Source organism: Notamacropus eugenii, chromosome 4 (genome assembly GCF_028372415.1).
Source record: "Notamacropus eugenii isolate mMacEug1 chromosome 4, mMacEug1.pri_v2, whole genome shotgun sequence".
Lineage (NCBI taxonomy): Eukaryota > Metazoa > Chordata > Mammalia > Diprotodontia > Macropodidae > Notamacropus > Notamacropus eugenii.
In genome coordinates this window covers 422,141,631-422,161,021 of record NC_092875.1, presented here as the reverse complement: position 1 = coordinate 422,161,021, position 19,391 = coordinate 422,141,631, and the positions used below count along the sequence as shown (strand labels likewise).

The 19,391-nt window shown below is 42.2% G+C and overlaps 1 protein-coding gene and 1 long non-coding RNA gene across 2 annotated transcripts in view; one reads left to right on the top strand and one right to left on the bottom strand.

The window, feature by feature from the left end:
- The window catches only part of LOC140501811 (uncharacterized), a 44,187-nt gene extending 30,873 nt beyond the window's left edge, over window positions 1-13,314 (bottom strand). The window contains exon 1 of the long non-coding RNA XR_011966363.1: window positions 13,233-13,314. This is a non-coding gene — a long non-coding RNA (uncharacterized lncRNA). The remainder of the gene's footprint in view (window positions 1-13,232) is intronic.
- The window catches only part of EGFLAM (EGF like, fibronectin type III and laminin G domains), a 256,629-nt gene that overhangs the window by 222,184 nt on the left and 15,054 nt on the right, over window positions 1-19,391 (top strand). Inside the window, exons 19-20 of the mRNA XM_072605784.1 lie at window positions 9,104-9,182; window positions 13,633-13,776. Coding sequence (XP_072461885.1) covers window positions 9,104-9,182; window positions 13,633-13,776 — 223 coding nt within the window. The remainder of the gene's footprint in view (window positions 1-9,103; window positions 9,183-13,632; window positions 13,777-19,391) is intronic.

Genomic DNA, 19,391 nt, shown 5'->3' with positions numbered 1-19,391 from the left:
GGCAGGAGCATCTGTCTGCTCTGATGTACAGTATGTCTTTGTACTTCATAAATGAGAATGCCACAGCTCACAAAGTCATCTTTTATCAGTCCGCCATCACCAGGAGGGCTTGTTTATCTCGATGGCAGTTTGCATCTCATCTTTCCCACTCCCTTTTAGCATGGCATGGAAGAATTAGCAGGGTTCGGGGCTCTGACTGGGACTGTTGACAGCTTTCTTCCAGTCTTTGTACTACCTACCCTCCAGGTGAACCATTAGAATTTTTACTTTTAAATCAGTATCTGGAGATCGGATCTACATAGGAAAAAATATTGCAACAGTAAAATTTATGGCTATGATAACATTTATGAAGTTATTATCATGCGCCTAAAGTTGGCATTAAATAAAATACTTTTTAATTGATTGAGAAAAAAGCTAAGTTTCATTAAAAAATCACAAAATTCCAGAAAAAACACTTCAGAGATGATCTAGTCCAAAAAGTGTGCCAAAGCAGCCCATTCCTCTCTGGACAGCTCTGTTTAGGAGATCTTTCCTATGTAGAACCAAATCTACCTGTTTATAAGGTCCAATTATTGCTCTGACTTCTGCATTTTGGGACAAAAGCAAACAATGATAATCTCTCTTCTACATCATAACCTTTGCAAATCCTTAAAGACACCTATCATCTCCTTTTCTTCTTCAGGCTAAATATTCCCATTTACTAACTGACAATAGAAAAGACTTATGACCATTAGGTGGCCTTCAAGGTGATGATCTCTTTAGCCATGGCAATTGATGCAATGAAGAAAAAAAATTTAAGTAGCTCTCATTCCTACATAGCCCCCTTTCACTTGCACAATTGCAGATGATGACCTAGGGAAAACTGTAACACTTGTTAAAAATCACAAAAATGTATGCTGAGTGAAAAATTCTATGTGAGCTCTTTGTTCAATAACTGACAGATGGACATATTACTGGAGGGACTCCCCTGTGTCAATATTGACACCTTCACGATAAACAAAAGAAAGTTGTAACTAAGTGGTAGAATGGGTCATAGAGTTGCCTTGGAAAGACTAAAAAAGGAGTTGGATTCATTGTGTATCCAAAGGCTATAGAAAATAATATTTAACAGGACAGTTGATCATCTCATCTTGCAGTGCTCATGATATCTATATATAAAAAGAATGCCTTTGAAGAAACTGAGAAATTCAGTGAAGAACTTAAGAAGATCCTCCAGACCAAGTCAGTGTTCATTTTATCACTAACTTCCATGCAAAGCTAGGTTCAGGGGTAAATAATGAAAAATACATTGGAAAATATAGGTCAGATATAAGAAACAATAGAGGCCAAAGACTTGTAGACTACTCTGAAGTCTCACACCTATAGATCATAAAAACTTTACCAAAGAGAGTTAGAAGACTCTGTACATGTTGAATACCAAACAACATGCACAAAAAATTAATTGACTATATCTTAACAAATAGGAAAAATCTAATTATTGATATGGGACCCATTCTAGAATCTACTGAATCTATGCAAAGGTAAAAAAAAACCAACACCAAATTAGAAGAGACAATAATGATGAAAAAAGAAGACGTTCAATTGCAAAAACTTTAACCTAACCTATTCACATAAGCATTTGGTGCAAAAAAGTGGAAAAAAGAAAAAAAAAACCCTTGTCCATGATTATCACTATTTCTATCAGCTTAACTAATGTATAACAGTCATCACAACAGGGAGAACAAAAGACCCCAGAAACTACTTTAGACAGCATCTTTTATCTCCATAGCAAGCTGAGAGACACTTTAGAATAAAAACTCACTTTCAAAACAATGGAAGAGGATGGTAGACAATTGAGAATCTCATAAAACACTGAGAAGCTGTATAGATGAAAAAAAAAGTTTGCAGAAAACTTATCATGAGATGCTACCAAACCACATCATTCCCCAGAGCATTCATAGATTAATCTGACAGGAGTATAACCAAGAGATGGTATATGAAAACAATTTTTCAACATTTATCAAAATCAGTTTCCATCATCCATGCAAAAGGAGCACCGCATTTGGGGCCCTAACATCTCAATAGCCAAGAGCAATGTGAGACAGTACAAATGGTACTTGAGAAAATGAAATTGGCAAGAAAAACTGGACAATACTAAATGCAACTTGAGGAAATCTATGCTGAAAGTGTTCCAATCTTGAAAGTGTCACAATAGAGATTATTTGACAAGATGTTTAGGGGAGGTGAAGACACTAAAATAATAGAAAAAGTCACAAACAATATAAATTTCCTTCCAAAATAGCTGAATGGTTATTAAGAACTGTTGACGCATATACCAGAACTGTGGTCTGTATGGATGGAAGGCATGCCCACATGGGGTGAAATTGTAGATCTATTTATTTAAATATTGACTAATCTAAAACATTTTATTCTCAGTGGAGATAATAGGAGCAAAAAAAAATTTTAGTAGTTCTTCCTTCTCTCCATTATCTATTATCATTGTTCCTTCAATGCCAACCAATAATCCTGTTCCCTTAAAGATCTTCTTTCCTTCCTTTTTACCTTCTTTCTAGTTCTTCCTTCCTTTTCCCACTCCTCTTTCTCTTCATTCTCCTTCTCCTCTTCCTCCTCTTTCTTTCTCTCTTCCTTCCTTCCCTGTTTCCCTCCTTCCTTTTTTTTCTTCTTCCCTTCCTTACAGTCACCGAACATTTCCGTTACCCAATATGGAAGAAGAATAATAAGCAAAGCAAAAACTGTTTACTAAGTGCTTACTACAAGTCCAGCACTGCACCAAGTGCTAAGGATATAAATACAAGCAGTTCCTGCCCTCAAGCAGTTTACATTCTACTGCTTCAGATAAATTTATGAGTGGTGGACTTGAAGTCAAGAGAGACTTGGGCGTAAATCCTGGGTTTGACATTTACTAGTTGTGTGACCATGGGCAAGTCATTTAATTTCCCTAAGCCTTGTTTCCTCATCTATAAAATATCAATAATAATAATCAATAAATACTCTAGTACCTATCTCAGTGTAAGAATCCACTGAGACTATGCATGCAAAGCACCTTACAAACCTTAAATGTATGTACTTGTGCTAGGCATATAGACACATACATTTTATATATGTATACGTATATACATGCATGCATACATTCCATTATTAGGGAAACTGAGGATTTATTAGGACAGTCCAGATCTTTGAGGCTGAAATTTAGGAGGACAAGGCTTTCCCACAATATATCTCTGAGGTTATTTTCATAGACAGAATCTTGAAAACAACCTCTGGTCTCGCTCAGCAGGGTCCTTCTTATGTGTGAATGTTTTAATTTTGAGTGAGATTTCCCCCCATTCCAATCTAATGACCAAGTTGGAATTCAGAAAACCCCATGTTTCTTCACTGTTGAATTCCCAATAAAAGATTAGCAACAAATTACAGCAGTTCTTAGCCCAGTGGAACGTGCAAACCACATTAAGAAGACAACTGAGAGAGATGCCTTCTTAAACAAAAAGTTAGATTCCTCCTGGGAGGAGTTTCTGGCATCTGCCCCATACAGCATCTGGCATCTGGCAAGAGAGTGTGTCCCTAAGGATGATTGACTGGACCTCATATCCTGACCTCCTGCTGGCTAGAGGAAACCTCAGATGGATGATCAGGAAAACCCCCAACTTCTCTGTACAGGAGCCCACTGAAGGAGACATACTATGGTTGGTTCCCCTTACCAAAACCACTAGGAGGAGTTATGGGATTTTCCAGTGTTGACTCCCAAAGATCAGTTATGGGGGATCTGGGAGCCAGAGAACCAGAACTGAAGCAGGATCATAGGAATAGATAGCAAGCGTTCCTTACCACCTGACTTTCTCTCTGAAGCTTCCGGCCAGTAGTGTAAAAAGAGGTTCCCACAGCACTACCTCTGGGAGGGAGTTCATGTAGGAAGATGAGTCAGACATAGAACTTCAGGCTCCCAGTACTTCATTAAAGATCAGGACCAACCCGAGTAAAACTACTACATTTTTTCTTTGCCTTGTCTTCTACCTGAGCCTTACCCCACCACCCCACATTTCCTAATTTTCAGAATTTGCCCTATCCCTTCCCATATATAAATTTACCCATTTCAAGTCCCAAGTGTGAGAAGCTACTAGGTTAATATGTCACCCTTACTAGGCAAAACACTTGTATTCTAACAAGTGGCTTTCTAAGACCAAAAAAGTGAATCTAAAAATAGAGAAGGAGATAGAAATTGTAGGCAAGCAGGCCAATGAGTGCACAGAAAAAGGGCTTCCTCTCTGTAGGGATGTCCTCAAATCCTTTGCAACTAACTACAAATGCTCCAGCCAGTCCTGGATACTCCAGCAAATCCCTCCCTAACACCTAGGTTTTTCATATCCCTCCAGGAGTCTTTAAGCCACTTGGAAGGGTGGGCCATTCTTTGAGCACTAGGTCACTTGAGAAAGCAACTAGAATCATCCCATCCCTTTGGGTTCTCCTATACACCTCAGGCATACTTCTATGCAGTTTAGAAGCAAGCAGTACTCCGGATGATCGCTAGGTGGGGGACTTACTCCACTGACTGCTCCTTAAAATCAGGACTGATCCAGCAGAACCTTGATATTCCTGACATGGATAATGAGTTTCCAGTTGTATTGAGTAGTTTCACATCACATTTCCAGGTGCAACATACATATCTTGGGTTGTTTTGGTTTTTTTTAGTGTAAGAAAAATAGTACAGCTAAGTGGAGCAAGTGCATAGGGTGCCAGGTCTGGAGTCAGGAAGACTTCAGTTCACTTACTAGCTGAGTGACCTCAGACACTTACTAGCTGAGTGACCCTGGGCAAGCCATTTAGTCCTGTTTGCATCAGTTTCCTCATCTGTCAAATGAGCTGGAGAAGGAAATGGCAAACTACTCCAGTATCTTTCCCAAATGGGATTACCAAGAGTTAGACATGACTGAAAAACAACTAAACCACAAGGAAGAAATAGCTCCAATGCAGGTAGATTCCAAGATAAAAACTTATACAGATGAGGGGTGGGGAACCTGCAGCCCCTAGGCTACATGTGGTCTTCTAAGTGTTTGGGTGAAGCCTTTTGACAGTGTCTAAATTTTACAGAACAAATCTTTTTGTTAAGGGAATTTTTTCTGTGAAGTTTGGATTCAATCAAAGGACTGTACTTGAGGACCTAGAGGGCCATATGTGGCCTTGAGGCTGAAGGTTCCCCACCCCTGAAGGTGGTTATTTTACTCTGTTACCAGGATTTTTACTGAGCCAGTCTTCAACCTGAGAATGCCAAATCTGATCTATTAGTATATTCATTACACATATATTGTATTATTTTTAAAAAATTCACTGCTGTACCTTTTCACACACATGAAGGACTTGAGGGATGTTTAAGCTAAAGAGTGAATACTAGGATAGAGGAGAGTAGAGTATGACCACTATTTTTAAATATGAGAATTGACAGATGTGGAGGAAGAATTAAACTGATTCTTTGTAGTTTCAGAGTATAGAACCAGGATTAATGGGTGGAAGTTACTGGGAAGTAGTTTTTGTCTCATTAAAGAAATATTCCTAATATTTAGAGTTGTCCAAAATTAGAATGTGTTGTTGCCTCATGAACTTGTGAATTCTCTGTCACTGACAGTGTATGGGGGCAGGATAGGGGCAGGATTGACCATCTGTCAAAGGATGTCATAAAGGGAATGTCTTCATTGACCGGAAGGTTCAAGGTCTGCAAGATCCTTTCTCACTATTAATGCTATGAAGTAGCCAGTGTGCCTAGTGAATTTAAAAATGACTCGATTTACAAAAATTTTAATTATAGTAAACTCTGCAGGAGAAAATTCTAAGGTCTCGTCTAACTCTAAAATTCCATGCTTAATCCATGATTCATCTCATCTGCTGCATACAAAGCATATTCCTTAGCCATATACTTTGTACTAGGTCCCTAGTCTCTAGTATGGAGCCAGGCATATGGTAAAGTATTTAATAAATATTTGTCGATAGTTTTCATTAATTGATTCCTACCTTTTATGTCAGAAAGAGTCCCCCTGTCCTTTGTTCGCTACAATCCAACCCAACGTACGGTCTGTTGAAAATTCATTTGCTACTCAGATAATTTTGACTAAGAAGTCAGAGAAAAAAAGGAGGCAGCTGTCATGAATTACTTCCTTTATTTTATTATTTGCTTTTCTTTGGTTTTTTTGCACTTTCTCCATACAGATCTGAGCTACAAGCTAATTAATCCTTTACAAGCCTAGCAAGAGCTGCGCCACAAAATATCTTTTACTATTCAGTTCAACAAATATTTATTAAGTCTCTACTTCATGCAAGGCACGATGCTTAAAGGCTGGAGGGGTTCGGTCAGAGTGAAACTGTAACCCCGGACCTGGGGTCTGCTAGTAGAATGTGAGCTAGTTGGAGGTCAGGCACAATAGAATTTTGTTTTTTTTATTTGGTCCTTGAAACACAGGGTTGTGCATGGGGTAAATGCTTAAGAAATGTTTGTTGAATTGAACTTAATTGCAAGTAAATCATGTCCGATGAACATCTCCAATACTGGGATTTGTGAGCTGGTTTCTCTAACCAACTCTCCAGTCTTGCAGAAATTGCTTGGGTGGTAGCCAGGTCCAGGATCGGCTGAGCAAAGGAAGTTTATAACAATTTCTGTTGGAGCCGATGTTCAGCATTGCCTCCATCAGTGGTGTCCAACTCAAATAGCAACGGATCCCTGTGGGCCACATGTTGACTTAGAAAACCACAAATTACCATTATTTGTATGGTATTATATTTTCATTTATTTTGTTATGCATTTGCCAATTATATTTTAATCTGGTTCTGGTCACACTTGAGAAGGTTGGAGCCATAGACAGTGAGTTCATCACCTCAGACCCACATGGCAGTAATATTAGGACTCTTGCCTGGGAACTCAGAGGGATATGAGACTGACTACTGTCACGTGATTTCACAAAGACTGTGAGGTTCTGACTCTCCTTATTTTGTTTTATGCTGGCCCCTGCAGAGTGTGGGAATTACTGCCTCAACAGTAAGTACAAGAGGTCCTGCTAGGAGGGGGTTATTTAGGAAAACCCTTCCCCAGCCCTCCTCCCTTCCCCCCAGCAAACACCAGCACACTCCCACTGAAGTCTTGGGTGGCCAAACTTGGGGTTGGCCGTCCAGGAGCCATTCATATTAGCCCTTATACCTGCCTATCTATACCATCCCCAATGGAGCTGCCCTTCCCACTTACAGAAGGGCTATAGACATAGAATCTTCCTTCCTGAAAAGGCCTCTCCCTCAGAGAATGCAGGCTTGCCTCTGAGAAGAACCCAAGGAACAGCCTGCCTTGCCTTGGGGATCAACAGACAGCTGAACTCGGAGCTCTAATCCTCAAGCCTGCATTTTTAAGCCTCTCTGTGCAGGGCTGGTGTGTGACAAGTACGTTCAGACCATTTAAAGAAGTCCAGGAGAAGGTCTCTTGGCCCTGGACTTAGCATCCCTGGCCAACAACAGCAGGGATTTGGCATGGCTGTAAAATTCACCCTGGGGGCAAGCCAGAACTGGGCAGGGGCCCCTTGGTTTATGTTTAGCTCAGTTCACTTTGGAAGATTGGGTCAGAGCTGGAATATCCTTGCCCTGATTTTCTTTCATCATCAGTTATCTGAAACAAGATGCTTGGGATTCTGAGTACTTTATTTTTTCTTTCCTCCTTGGACCAGTCTTCTCTCTCTCTCTCTCTCTCTCTCTCTCTCTCTCTCTCTCTCTCTCTCTCTCTCTCTCTCTCTCTCTCTCTCTTCTCTCTCTGTGGGGGGTCTTTCTCTGTCTCTGACTGTCTCTGCCTCTGTCTTTGTCTGTCTGCCTCTCTCTCTCCCTCTCTCCTTCTTTCTCTCTCTCTGTCTCTGTCTCTGTCTGTCTGTCTGTCTCTCTCTCACTCTCTCTCTCTCTTTCCCTCTCTTTCTCTGTGTCTTTCTCTGTCTCTGCCTCTGTCTATCTGACTCTCTTTCTCTCTCTCCCCTCCCCCTCTGTCCTTCTCTCATTTCCCCCCATTTCTTTCCTTTTCCCTTTCCATCCTACTTCCTTCTCCTGTTTTTATATTTTTCTCTGTTCAGCCTCTATCCATTTTTCTGCCTACCTTTTTCTATTCTGCCTCCCCTCTTCTCCTTCCCTTGCCTTTCTTTCTTCTCGATGGCATTCTCTCTCCTTATTTCTCTGCCTCTTTTTTCCGTTCTCTGCTTCTTCTCTACCTTGACCTCTCCTCTCTTCCCCTTCATTTACATTGTTTCTACTCTCTTTTACCAACCTCTCCTTTGTTGGCTTTTTCATACTCCTTTTTCTTAGCTCCTGATTTCTTTTCCTTTTCTTTGTCTTTCCTCCCAACTCCTTTTCTGAGTCACTGGTAGCATAGCCCAGAATCTTCCATCACTGCCTGGGTGGATGCTGCAGGTCAGCCGGTTTCTTTCTAAAGTCAGACTTCCACAAAGGACAATAATACATTTTTCCCCCTGCTAATCTTTTGGAGAACCTGTACTGGCTCTACGATCATTTCAATAATCACATGACCATTCATTTAAGGATATCCTTGGATGGATTCTGGGGTAGATTATTGTCAAAGAAAAAGTCCTAATAGGCCAATGGGGATTATTTTGTCTTCCTGCCTGGGAGAAGAGCCAGATGTCCCCCCAGATACTCAACATATGGCCTGAGACCTGCTCCTTGACCTTAAAGAATGATTCTGAACAGGCCTGGTTTTGACAGATTACTCAAAGGGTGAGCAGTTGCCAGAGAGACATGCTCAGTCCAAAGAGTGGTCAGTGATACATGCATGTCAGCCCAGATAGGTGGTGGTTAGCATAGCACCATTTAGCTAAAACTGATTGACCAATAAGGAGAAAGAACCAGTGAGGGCACACTAATACCAGGCAGTCAGGATAGGTGGAAGCTGGGCAAGACAAAATAAATGTGCTGCCAAGAGGGAGGAGCTGTTGAGTTGCTTAATGTCAGACTGTCCCCAGTTGATTTTTTTAAAATTTTCCTCTCTTAAGGATGGCTGAGTGCACAGTACATGCACAATGACCTGGCACCATTTCTTAGAATTACATATCCTTCTTACCTCAATTCTGTTTTTTCCCAGCTATCACAGAAGCCATCGAGATCCCACAGTTTATTGGCAGGAGTTACCTCACCTACGACAATCCAGATATCCTCAAAAGGTATTGGGTTTCTAGGGGACTTCATTCCCTCTCCCCACTGTCCACTAAGCCTAGCATGCTCCCTCTCCTTATCTCTGCCCTTGGGAATCATTAGCCACCTGTAGAATGACACTGGGGCCTGCCTTAATTTCCCCAGTTGTTAATGATACTCCCAATTATTTTGTATTGATTTCACATCTACTCATCTCTACTTTTATTTCCCATCAGTAGACTATAAACTCCTTGAGTGCAGAGACTGTTTCTTTGTGCATGGTGCCTGGCACATAGTAGGTACTTATTAAATTGTGACTGAATTTGAATTCTCCCATTGGGGAAGTGATAAAGCTTCTAAGGGATTTCTGAGCAGGAATTTCGGGGGCTTTTACCCCTTTCATACTTGCACTATTAGGATTCTAAAATAATCTGATTAAGCCTTCTGGAAGAGGGAGAAACCTCAACCTTAAAACAAACAGACAAAAGAAATCTCTGGTCTGTGAGGCTGGAGAAAGTGGGAATATAGTCTCCTACTGTGGTAATATTTAGGATCTGGGCTACAGTAAGTTTAGGGAAAGAATGAAGTGAAGCCACTCCCTGGCTGCAGGTTGCAGCCTAACCCAGGGCAAGTGTTTTCCCAAATACACACTATTGACCACAAAGGGAATGGACATGGAAGCAGGCATGCTTGAGCTCGATGGCCCAAGTTCATACCTGTCTGATGATCAGGACCAGTGAGCAGCAGTAGCTCAGGTATTGTATGACCTCAGGCGCTAGGCAGTGAGGCTTTAACTTGGCAGAGAATCCCGTGGCCATCTTTACCTAGTGCTTAAGGATTCATCCCAGGCGGACCTCAAGTCCCATCATACACTACTTCCCACTAGAACTATGGCTGGAGTAATTCCTATAGATTTGACACAACTTATATGTCCCCCTCCCATACATGCTCTGTTTACCTGGGCAAAATGACTACCAAGGCACCACCCATAGCCTCAGCTTTGCTTTCCTGTGCCCTTTCCCCCACTTCTCCCACCTTGATGGGCCCCCCTCACTTTCAGTCTCCCAGGACACTCTGCCTCTGCCATGTCCTGTGCCCAGATCTCCACTCTCTGTTGACATATAAGTAACAGAATCATGGATTGTTATAACTGAAAGGGCCTCTCTAGTCTCACCCCTTCATTTTACACATGAGGAAACAGGGGTCAAAAATGTCAAAATAACTTGCCCAAGTTCACACAATTACTACATGACAAAGGCAGGATAATTCTTCTGAGTTCAATTTCAATATCTCTTCTAATGCATAAAATGTTACCACTCCCAGGGTTATTTGCATTTTAACAGACTAAGAGTAAACTGAAGGTATCACATTTTGATGGTAGAATTTAGTGCAATTTCACAAATTGTGCCATAGATAGGAGATACTGGGGCTCTGACTTAGCCTGCCGCTCCAGAAATATCGCAAAGGCTGGTGCCACATCTTACCCGTAGCTTGTTTGACCCCACAGATACCCTTTTAGGGATCAAGTCTAGATGCCACTCCTTTAGAAATCTGACCTGGCTTGTGATTATAGGATAGTGAAGGACCCATTTGTGGTTCCCTGACCTTGAACCATTCATTCTACCTCCCAGATCTCAGTTTCCTAATCTGTAAAATGAGGGAGTTGAACTAGAGGTCCTTATAGACTAAAACCTGTGATTCTAATTATTCTGCCTTCCCTGATCAACTGAGAGATCTCCTTGGTGTGCTCACTAATCAATATACTTGCACATTGAATCATCTGACTTTGTCTTCTGTGAAGATGCTTATACCCTGTAAGATAAGGGAAATCTAAAGAGTTCACAAGTCCCATCCAGTTTTTTTTAATCTCTGAAACGTCTCTCTGTCCCCTCCTTTCCATTCCTATTGCCACTTCCCTAACTCAGGCTCTTATTTCATCTCATCTTGAATATTCTTAAAGCCTTCTAACTCATCAGCATCCCTCAGTCTGTCCCCTTTTAAATTCATCCTTCACACCAATGACAAAACATACATCTCTGATCATTCCAGTACTCAAAGAACTTCAGTAACTCCTCATTGCTCAGTCAGGAAACCTGGGTTCAAATCCCACCCCAGACACTACTACATTTATGGAAATCAGTAAGCTGCATTTAACTGATCAGTGCCACAGTTTCCTTATTATAAAGATTAGGAAATCATTACACTACCCTTGGGTTGTTTTGAGGAACCTGCTCAGTAAACCTTAAAGCATTAGATTAATGCATTATCATTGCTGTATACTGAATAAAAACTCAGCCTTCCCCAATCTGAGTCTAACCTTCCTTTCCTATCTTATTTCATAGTATACCCTTTATATATTCCACATTTCAGCCAAACTGGGCTACATAAGATCATTGTCCTATCTTGTTCTCCCCTCTCCAGACTCAATTACTTTCTACACACCATCCTATTTATCTAAATAAACTCATTCATTAAGAAGTTGAATCAGGTAGACTAATCTTCATGAGTTCAATTCTGGCCTCAGATACTTGCTAGCTTTCTGACCCTGGGCAAGTCACTTAACCCTGTTTGCCTCAGTTTCCTCATCTGTAAAATAAGCCAGAGAAGGAAATGACAAACCATTTCAATATCTTTGCCAAGAGAACCCCAAATGGGATCACCAAGAGTCAGGCACATCTGAAATGACTGAACAATAACGACAGACATTTACTGTGTGCATAGGCATGGGGGCAGATTCAAAGATTGTAAGTTGTCACTCCTACCCTCATGAAACTAACACTCTAGGAGGAGGATCTCACACACACACACACACACAAACACACACACACACACACACACTTATACCACACGATTTTACTTAAGCTCTTTCTAGGGCTGCAAAACAAAATGTTCTTCAAGGTACAAAGTAAAATCCTTGTCAGTGGTGATGGGGATAAGATGAGACTTCTTGGAGCACAGCATAGGCTTCAAGAGCAAAGCATCTTGTGGACACAGAGCAGCAGTAGCACAGAAGCTGGAGAGCACATGTCATGTTCAGGGGAGAGAGAGGAGAACAGTTTGGCAAGGGGAATAGGATGTGGAGGAGTGTAATAGATAAGGCGGGTACCAGATGGTGAAAGGTCTTAAATGCCAGATAAAAGAGTCAGAACTTTACTTGGTAAGCAACAGGGACTTTTTTCTTTTTTGCATAATTAACCACAGTCTTATTAACCACAGGTAATCAGGATCTGAGCTAATGTGCCTTCCATCAATGTGAACAAATAGGGCAGTTTAGAGGGAATTAGGGTCAGCCTGGTGATGAGTAAAATGCTGGGCCTCATCAGGAAGACTCACTTTCCTGAGTTCAAATCTGGCTTCAAACACTTCCTAGCCATGTAATCCTGGGCAAGTCCCTTAACCCTGTTTGCCTCAGTTTCTTCATCTGTAAAAATGAACTGGGGAAGGAAAATGGCAAACTGCTCCAATATCTTTGCCAAGAAAACACCAAATGGAATCATGAAGAGTCAGACATGAATGGAGAAAAAAAGCAACAGAAGGAGGGACTGACATAAACATGGTTTGTGGAGAGGCTGAACAAGGCCATGGTAAATTGTGAACTCTTTGAGGGATGGTTCTATACTGCTTTTTTTCTTTGTATTCCTAGAGCTGGGCACATAACAAGTATTTCAATTCCATTTAAGAAACATTTATTGAATTGAAGTAGCTGAGGTTGATGGAAGACTGACCAGTCCCTAGCTCCGCTAAGGCAAGAGGGAGTTCATTGTCTTCCTGGGGTCAGAGGCTTCTCCCAACCTCAGTCCCAGAACTCAGAGCCCTCCTTGCCTGAGCCCAGCTCTTCTGTTCTGGTTTATTCCACTCTCTATGCCAACACTTCCAAATTCTAGGGATCCAGATCTCTTTTCATGGTTCTCTCTCCCCTCCCATTGCCCTTCATGAAGGTCTTACCCTTCACCTACTTGGAGTATGGTGGTAGCTATACTATCCCAATCTGAGGTGGCCCACCAAGGCCTTGTACCTCAGAGTTTCTGCTACTGTGTCCTTTGGTACCTAAAACAGAAAAAAAAAGAAAAAAACAATACCTGAGGCTTGTCCTTCCCAAAGATGGTTAGCAGAGAGAAGCTACTAAAACACTCTTTAATACTTCCATGGAGCAGGGAGCCTTAGCCTGGAGTATAAATGCCTCTGTGTATAAGGGGGCACGTTATACAGCAGAGCTTTGCTGTGATGGCAACAGACTGGTTTAAGCCAACAAGCTGATTTCCACAGCAGTGGCACAATTCCAGAAATTCTGTTTTTAAAGGAGGGGTTAGGTAAAAACTCCTGGCAAGTCGTAGTGTTCAAAATGGAGACTCACAGACCTCTTGCTCAAGGTTGGAAGGCAAGATGGTGTTCATGGAGAACAGATGTTAATGGACTAATGCATTCAATCAGACTTTTTTTTCACTTCTCTTCTCTCCTCCCATCTCCTCCCCTTTTCAGGGTGTCAGGATCCCGTTCTAATGCCTTCATGAGGTTTAAGACAACAGCCAAAGATGGGCTGCTGATGTGGAGGGGAAACAGTCCCATGAGACCCAACAGCGACTTTGTTTCCCTGGGTCTTCAGGATGGAGCCCTTGTGTTCAGGTAAATAATGAACCATTAGAACTGGAATTGGTGTTATTATTGCCAAGGAATATACAATGTGGGAGGAAGGATCTCAAGATATGAAATTCTGTAAACCTGAAGAAAGTGGTGGTTGTTTCACCTTAGTATTGATCGGTTATTGAACCAAAGAAAGAACATTTGATCTGCAGTGAGAGATTCTCAGTTCAAGTACTCCTGGCTCTAACATTTGCTGCCTATGTGACCTCAAAAACTGTCAATTCATTTCTCTGGGTCTCTATTTATCCATCTGTAAAATGGGGTCATACTGTGTGACCTCTATGGTCCCTTCCAGCTCACCCTCTGTGGTTTGCATGTATATCTTTTCATTTTCTTTCCTTCACTTTCTGACCTCTCCTAGCATGTTGCTGTTTTACATAAACTAATTCCTCCTTTCTACTTCCCTTCAGGAGATGTAAGTAGAAGGAAGATGTCTGTGGTTTTTCAGACCACAAAAGCGTGGCTATCCCCATGTCATGCCATGTTTTAGGGCAATGGTGTTGAACTCAAATAGAAATGAGGAGGATCCCTCTGTAGGATGCATATTGACTTAGTTTTAAAATGTAATGTGAAATCTATTTTATTGTGTTTTTTTAATTTTATTAAATATTTCCCAATTACATTTTTAACCTGGTTTGCTACACTCAGGAGGGCTGTGTGCCTTGTTTAGAGCAATAACACTGATGTGCTTGAGAAACTCCTCTGACTCTCTAACCTCCCATTGAGGATCATCTATGAGAAGGAACCTTAGAAGTCATTTATTTCAACCCTTCCTTTTACAGAAAGAGAAACTGAGGTAGCATGTAGCAAGTGACAGAGCTGAAATTTGAAGCTTGCCTCTTTATCTTTACAACATGTTCTTTCTGTTCTACCGCATGGCTTCCCATCTTTTCTATCTTTCAGACTTTTACTTACTCCCAACACTGCAGTCCCTCTGCTCCAGTCAAGCAAAGCTCACTCTAAAGTCACCCCTTCCTGACCTCACTGGAGCTATTTTCCCCTGCCTAAAGGGACACACCCCCTTCCTTTCCACCAGTCACCTTTCTAGTTTCTTTAAGACCCAAGGCAATAGTCACCTTCTCCAAGAAACTTCCCTAACACACCACCATGCTGACATAATTACCCACCCATGATTCTCAAAGACTCTGAATTTCCTTACATTTCAATAGATAGAGCTCTAGGCCTGGAGGGAGACCTGAGTTCAAATTTGGCCTCAGATACTTACTGTGTGATTCTGGACGAATCACTTAAACGCTATGATAAATGTGATATAAATACATTTTGTCATTGTTTCTCAGTTGTTTCAGTCGTGTCCAACTCTTGGTAATCTTGTTTGGGGTTTCTTGGAAAAGATACTGGAATGGTTTGCCATTTCCCTATCACTTACTACCTGCGTGACTTTGGGCAAGTCACTTAACCCCAATTGCCTCATCCTGGGTCGTCTCCAGTCATTCTGATGAATATCTGCTCACTGGATTCAGATGGCTCTGGAGGAGAAGTGAGGCTGGTGACCTACACAACCCTCCCTCCCTCAAAACAAAGTCAAGTGCAAGTCATGTCATTATTTCTCTGATGGCATGGTCTTCTCTGGAAATGAAGGATGAACACACACAACCCAACTCATTTTACAGATGAGGAAACTGAGACAAACAGGATTAAGGGACTTGGGCAGGGGGACATAGCTAGTAGTAAGTGTCATATGCCAATGTTGAACTCAGACATTCCTAACTCCATGCTCAGCATTCTATCCTCTCCTACTCCAGTGGGTCCCTCTTCATTTGTAGAAAGGAAATAATGATTCATGATTACCCACCCTCACAGGGTTGTGGAGAAAGTGCTTTATAAAGCTTAAAAGTGTTACACAAATATGAGTGGCCATTTGTTTTTGTTACCTTGGTTACTGTTGAATTTATCAAATGGACATAGATGATTCAATCTGGAGGGGGAATAGAGAAAGGTGATCACACACACATACACACACACACACACACACACACACACACACACACATACACACATGTGATCATCAGGTCTCTGCCTGGACATCTCGGCTCCTGCCAAATTGTAAATTTCTTGAGGGCAAAAATTGGATCTTCCATTTGTTTGCAACCTAGTCCAGATCTGCCCCGAATGTTTCTGAATTAAGTCAAATTGAAAGAGAATGGAAGAGGAACATGACAAAGACGTGCTACTACAGAAGCTTTGCTTCCTGGAAAGAGCAGGAGAGGTTTGAGGTCTAAGTAGGGATTCATTCTTTCCAGCCTCAGAAAGTTTTGTCTGTGCCTCTGCTACTACTAATTGTTATGAAATTTTATATATTCTGTATATTGCCATATGGATGGTTAAGTGGTACGGTGGATGGAGGAGCTGGGTCTGGAGTCAGGAAGACTCATCTTCCTGAGTTCATATCTGGCCTCAGACTTGCTCATGGTGATACAACTAGTAAGTGTCTGAGATGGGATTTGAACTCAGGACTCAGGATTTGAACTTCCTGACTCCAAGTCTACCACTTTTTGTTCTGCCTCAGACTTCCTAGCTATGTGACCCTGGTCAAGTCCCTTAATCCTATTTGCCTCATCTCTAAAGTGAACTGAAGAAGAAAATGGCAAACCACTCCAGTATCTTTGCCCCAAAACCTCAAATTGGGGTCACAAAAGGGACAATGACTAAACAACCATGCTATATAACCATATATAAGACCTCTCTGTTGGAAGTGGGGGTGGGGTACTGTGATTTTTAAGAGGCATTTTGGCTGCAAAGAGATAATAAGCTGTCACTTCTCCAATATGCAACAACATTTCGTTAGCCCCGACTAGTAACTCGTGCTGATTCAATTCAGTTCCAAAAGCGTTTTTTTCTTGCTGCTCAATCCTTTTTTGTAGTCATGTCTGACTGCGCTTTTCTTGGCAGAGATACTGCAGTGGTTTGCCATTTTCTTCTCCAGCTCATTTTTACAGATGAAGAACTGAGGGCTTCCTCCAGGTCCAGCACTCTTTTTCACTATGCCACCCAGCTGCCCAAGCATTTTTAAAACACCTACTGTGTGACAGTATGCAACAGTACAAAAAGTGCTAGACTTAGTCAGGAAGACCTGGGTTCCAGTCCCACCTCACATATTTACTAGCTGTGTGACCTGGGCAAGTCTCTTAACTTTTCTGAGCCTGTTTCTTCATCTGTAAAATGAAGGGGTTGGACTAAATGACCTCTGAAGTCCCTTCTAGCTCCAGCACTATGAGCTGAGGCCCTGTGTTAGGTGCTAAGAATATAAAGACAGAAAAGACGGTCCCTGCCTGGGAGCAGTTTGCATTTTACTTGGGGGTGAGAAAGAGAGGGAAATGACATGTACACAGATAAGTAAATGCATAATATGAATATATAAAGTAAAAGCAAAGGAATTTTCAAGGTGAGGAGAGAAAGCACTGAGGGAGAATGGCCCCTGAGATGCGCCTTGGACGGAGTCAGAGATTCCAAGGGGAGCACACTTACTGAGAGAGCACTTTGATTGCTGGAGATGTAAAGCTCTTGTGAGATTCAGCTTTGCTGCATTCACTCACATCAGCCGTATTCCCTTCTGCCCCCCTGGTCCCCAGACTGCAAACACCAAGCCCAGCACAGCCGAGTTTAGGTTTCAAGCTCCTTGCTGGAACGCCATTTTCTTGTGGTTTTCCTGTGGTTAACCTTGCAAAAGGCCTTAAGTGCATGATTGTGCCCAAAAACGGGAACTGAAACAGTAGCTACTGCTCCGGGTGAGAACCTGCCCACTTTCACCCCAAACTGACAGCTGAAAGCTATCCACCTTCAGCCATGGAGTGGGATAGTACAATTATGGGGAGACTTGATCCCCATAGTGCAACAGGCCAGGCCCCCAGCCCCTTAACAGGCCAGCCCCACCACAGCCCCTTAGCAGGCCAGGCCCTCCCCCAGCCCCTCAGCAACTCTTCTCCTCCTCCCACCCCCACCCCTTAGAAGACCTGACTTGCTCTCACACTAAGGACCCTACAACACCCACCTCCCCCCACTTTCTCCAATCTCTTGACACCTTTCTGACGACTCCCCTCTCTCCCAGACACATCTGGTTTATCATAATTTCTTTCTCAAGTTTCCAAAAATTGATCATAAAGTGTTTTCCTCTCAGCTGGTGGTACAGGTTATATCCTCTGTATGAAAGGCACATCACTGCAGATATCCAGCTGACCCAAGCCAAAGGCTCACTCCCCCATCACCAATCCCTTCTTCTCTGCCCTCCTTCCCATTCTACCTGTTTGGCACCTGGAGCCCGGTCTACTTGTGAGGTTGGGAGGTGGGGACCTGGGAGTGGGAGGGTAAGGTCTTCTGTGAACCAGAGCAACACTGAGCAGAATAGAAACTCCAGGAGGTGGGAAAGGAGGGGAAGCATATAGTGCAGTGGAAAAGGCACATGGCACCATATTTGAAGTCAGAAGAGCCAAATTTTAATATCTTTGGGGTACAGTTTCCACATTTGTTAAAGAAAGGGAATCAACTAAATGGTCTCTCTAGGCTCTTCCAGCTCTAGACCTTATGACAGAGGTTGTGTGACTTGCCTAGGGTCTCAGATCTAGGAAGTGTCTCAGGCTAGATTTGAGCTAAGGTCTTTGTGACTGGGTCCAGTACTCTATCCACTGCTCAGCCAATTAGCTGCTTCTGTGGGGGCCATCTCTGGTCATCTTGATCTGTATCTAGCCACTGGACCCAGATGGCTCCAGAGGAGAGAGTGAGGCTGGTGACTTTGCATAGCCCTCCTTCTCTTAAATCTAATTCATTTGCAAGTCATGACGTCTCCTTCCTGTCGCCATCGGTCCTCTGAGAACAAAGGACAGACAGCAACAGCTGCCTCTCTACAGGTAGTACAATTCAGTTTTCATACTAATGAGGATTCACGTGTAAATAGCAAAGTCAGGTTTTGAACCCAGGTCTTTTGACTAAAGATCCACTGAAATATGATCTCTGGCATCAATACTGCCCTCCCTTCCTTCCTCTCAGGAAAGGGATTCAGCTCCTTGCCTTCTTCCCCATCTATTTCTTTGCTCCTTCAAAAGCAACATGTTTAGTAGGGGTTAGTCCAAAACACTAGGGGCAGCTAGGTATCTGGTGCAGTGGATAGAGTGCCAGGCCTGGACTAAGGAAGATTCATCTTCATGAGTTCAAACAAATCTGCATCAGACACATACTAGCTGTGTGACCCTGGGCAAGTCACTTAACCCTGTTTGCCTCAGTTTGCTCATCTGTCAAATAAGCTGGAGAAGGAACTGGCAAACCACTCCAGTATCTCTGCTGAGAAAACAGTCAGACATGACTGAAAGGACTAAACAACAGAAATCAGGAAGAAGTCCTAAACACTCCAATGGAAATAAGGAACAGGGGAGGTTTAATAACAGATGGGAAGGGGAAAGTTTAGAAGTTACAAAGGTTCTTATGGATTTGGGCTTGTAATTCTCCTTTGCACTGGCTACAGAGAAGTGTATAGGTATGATAAATTATGAAAATCAAGTAAGATCACATGGAAAAGCTTTGGAAATAAAAGGCTAGACAAATATGAGACTGGGACTGAGGTTCTGTAAACTTTCAAGCACTATACC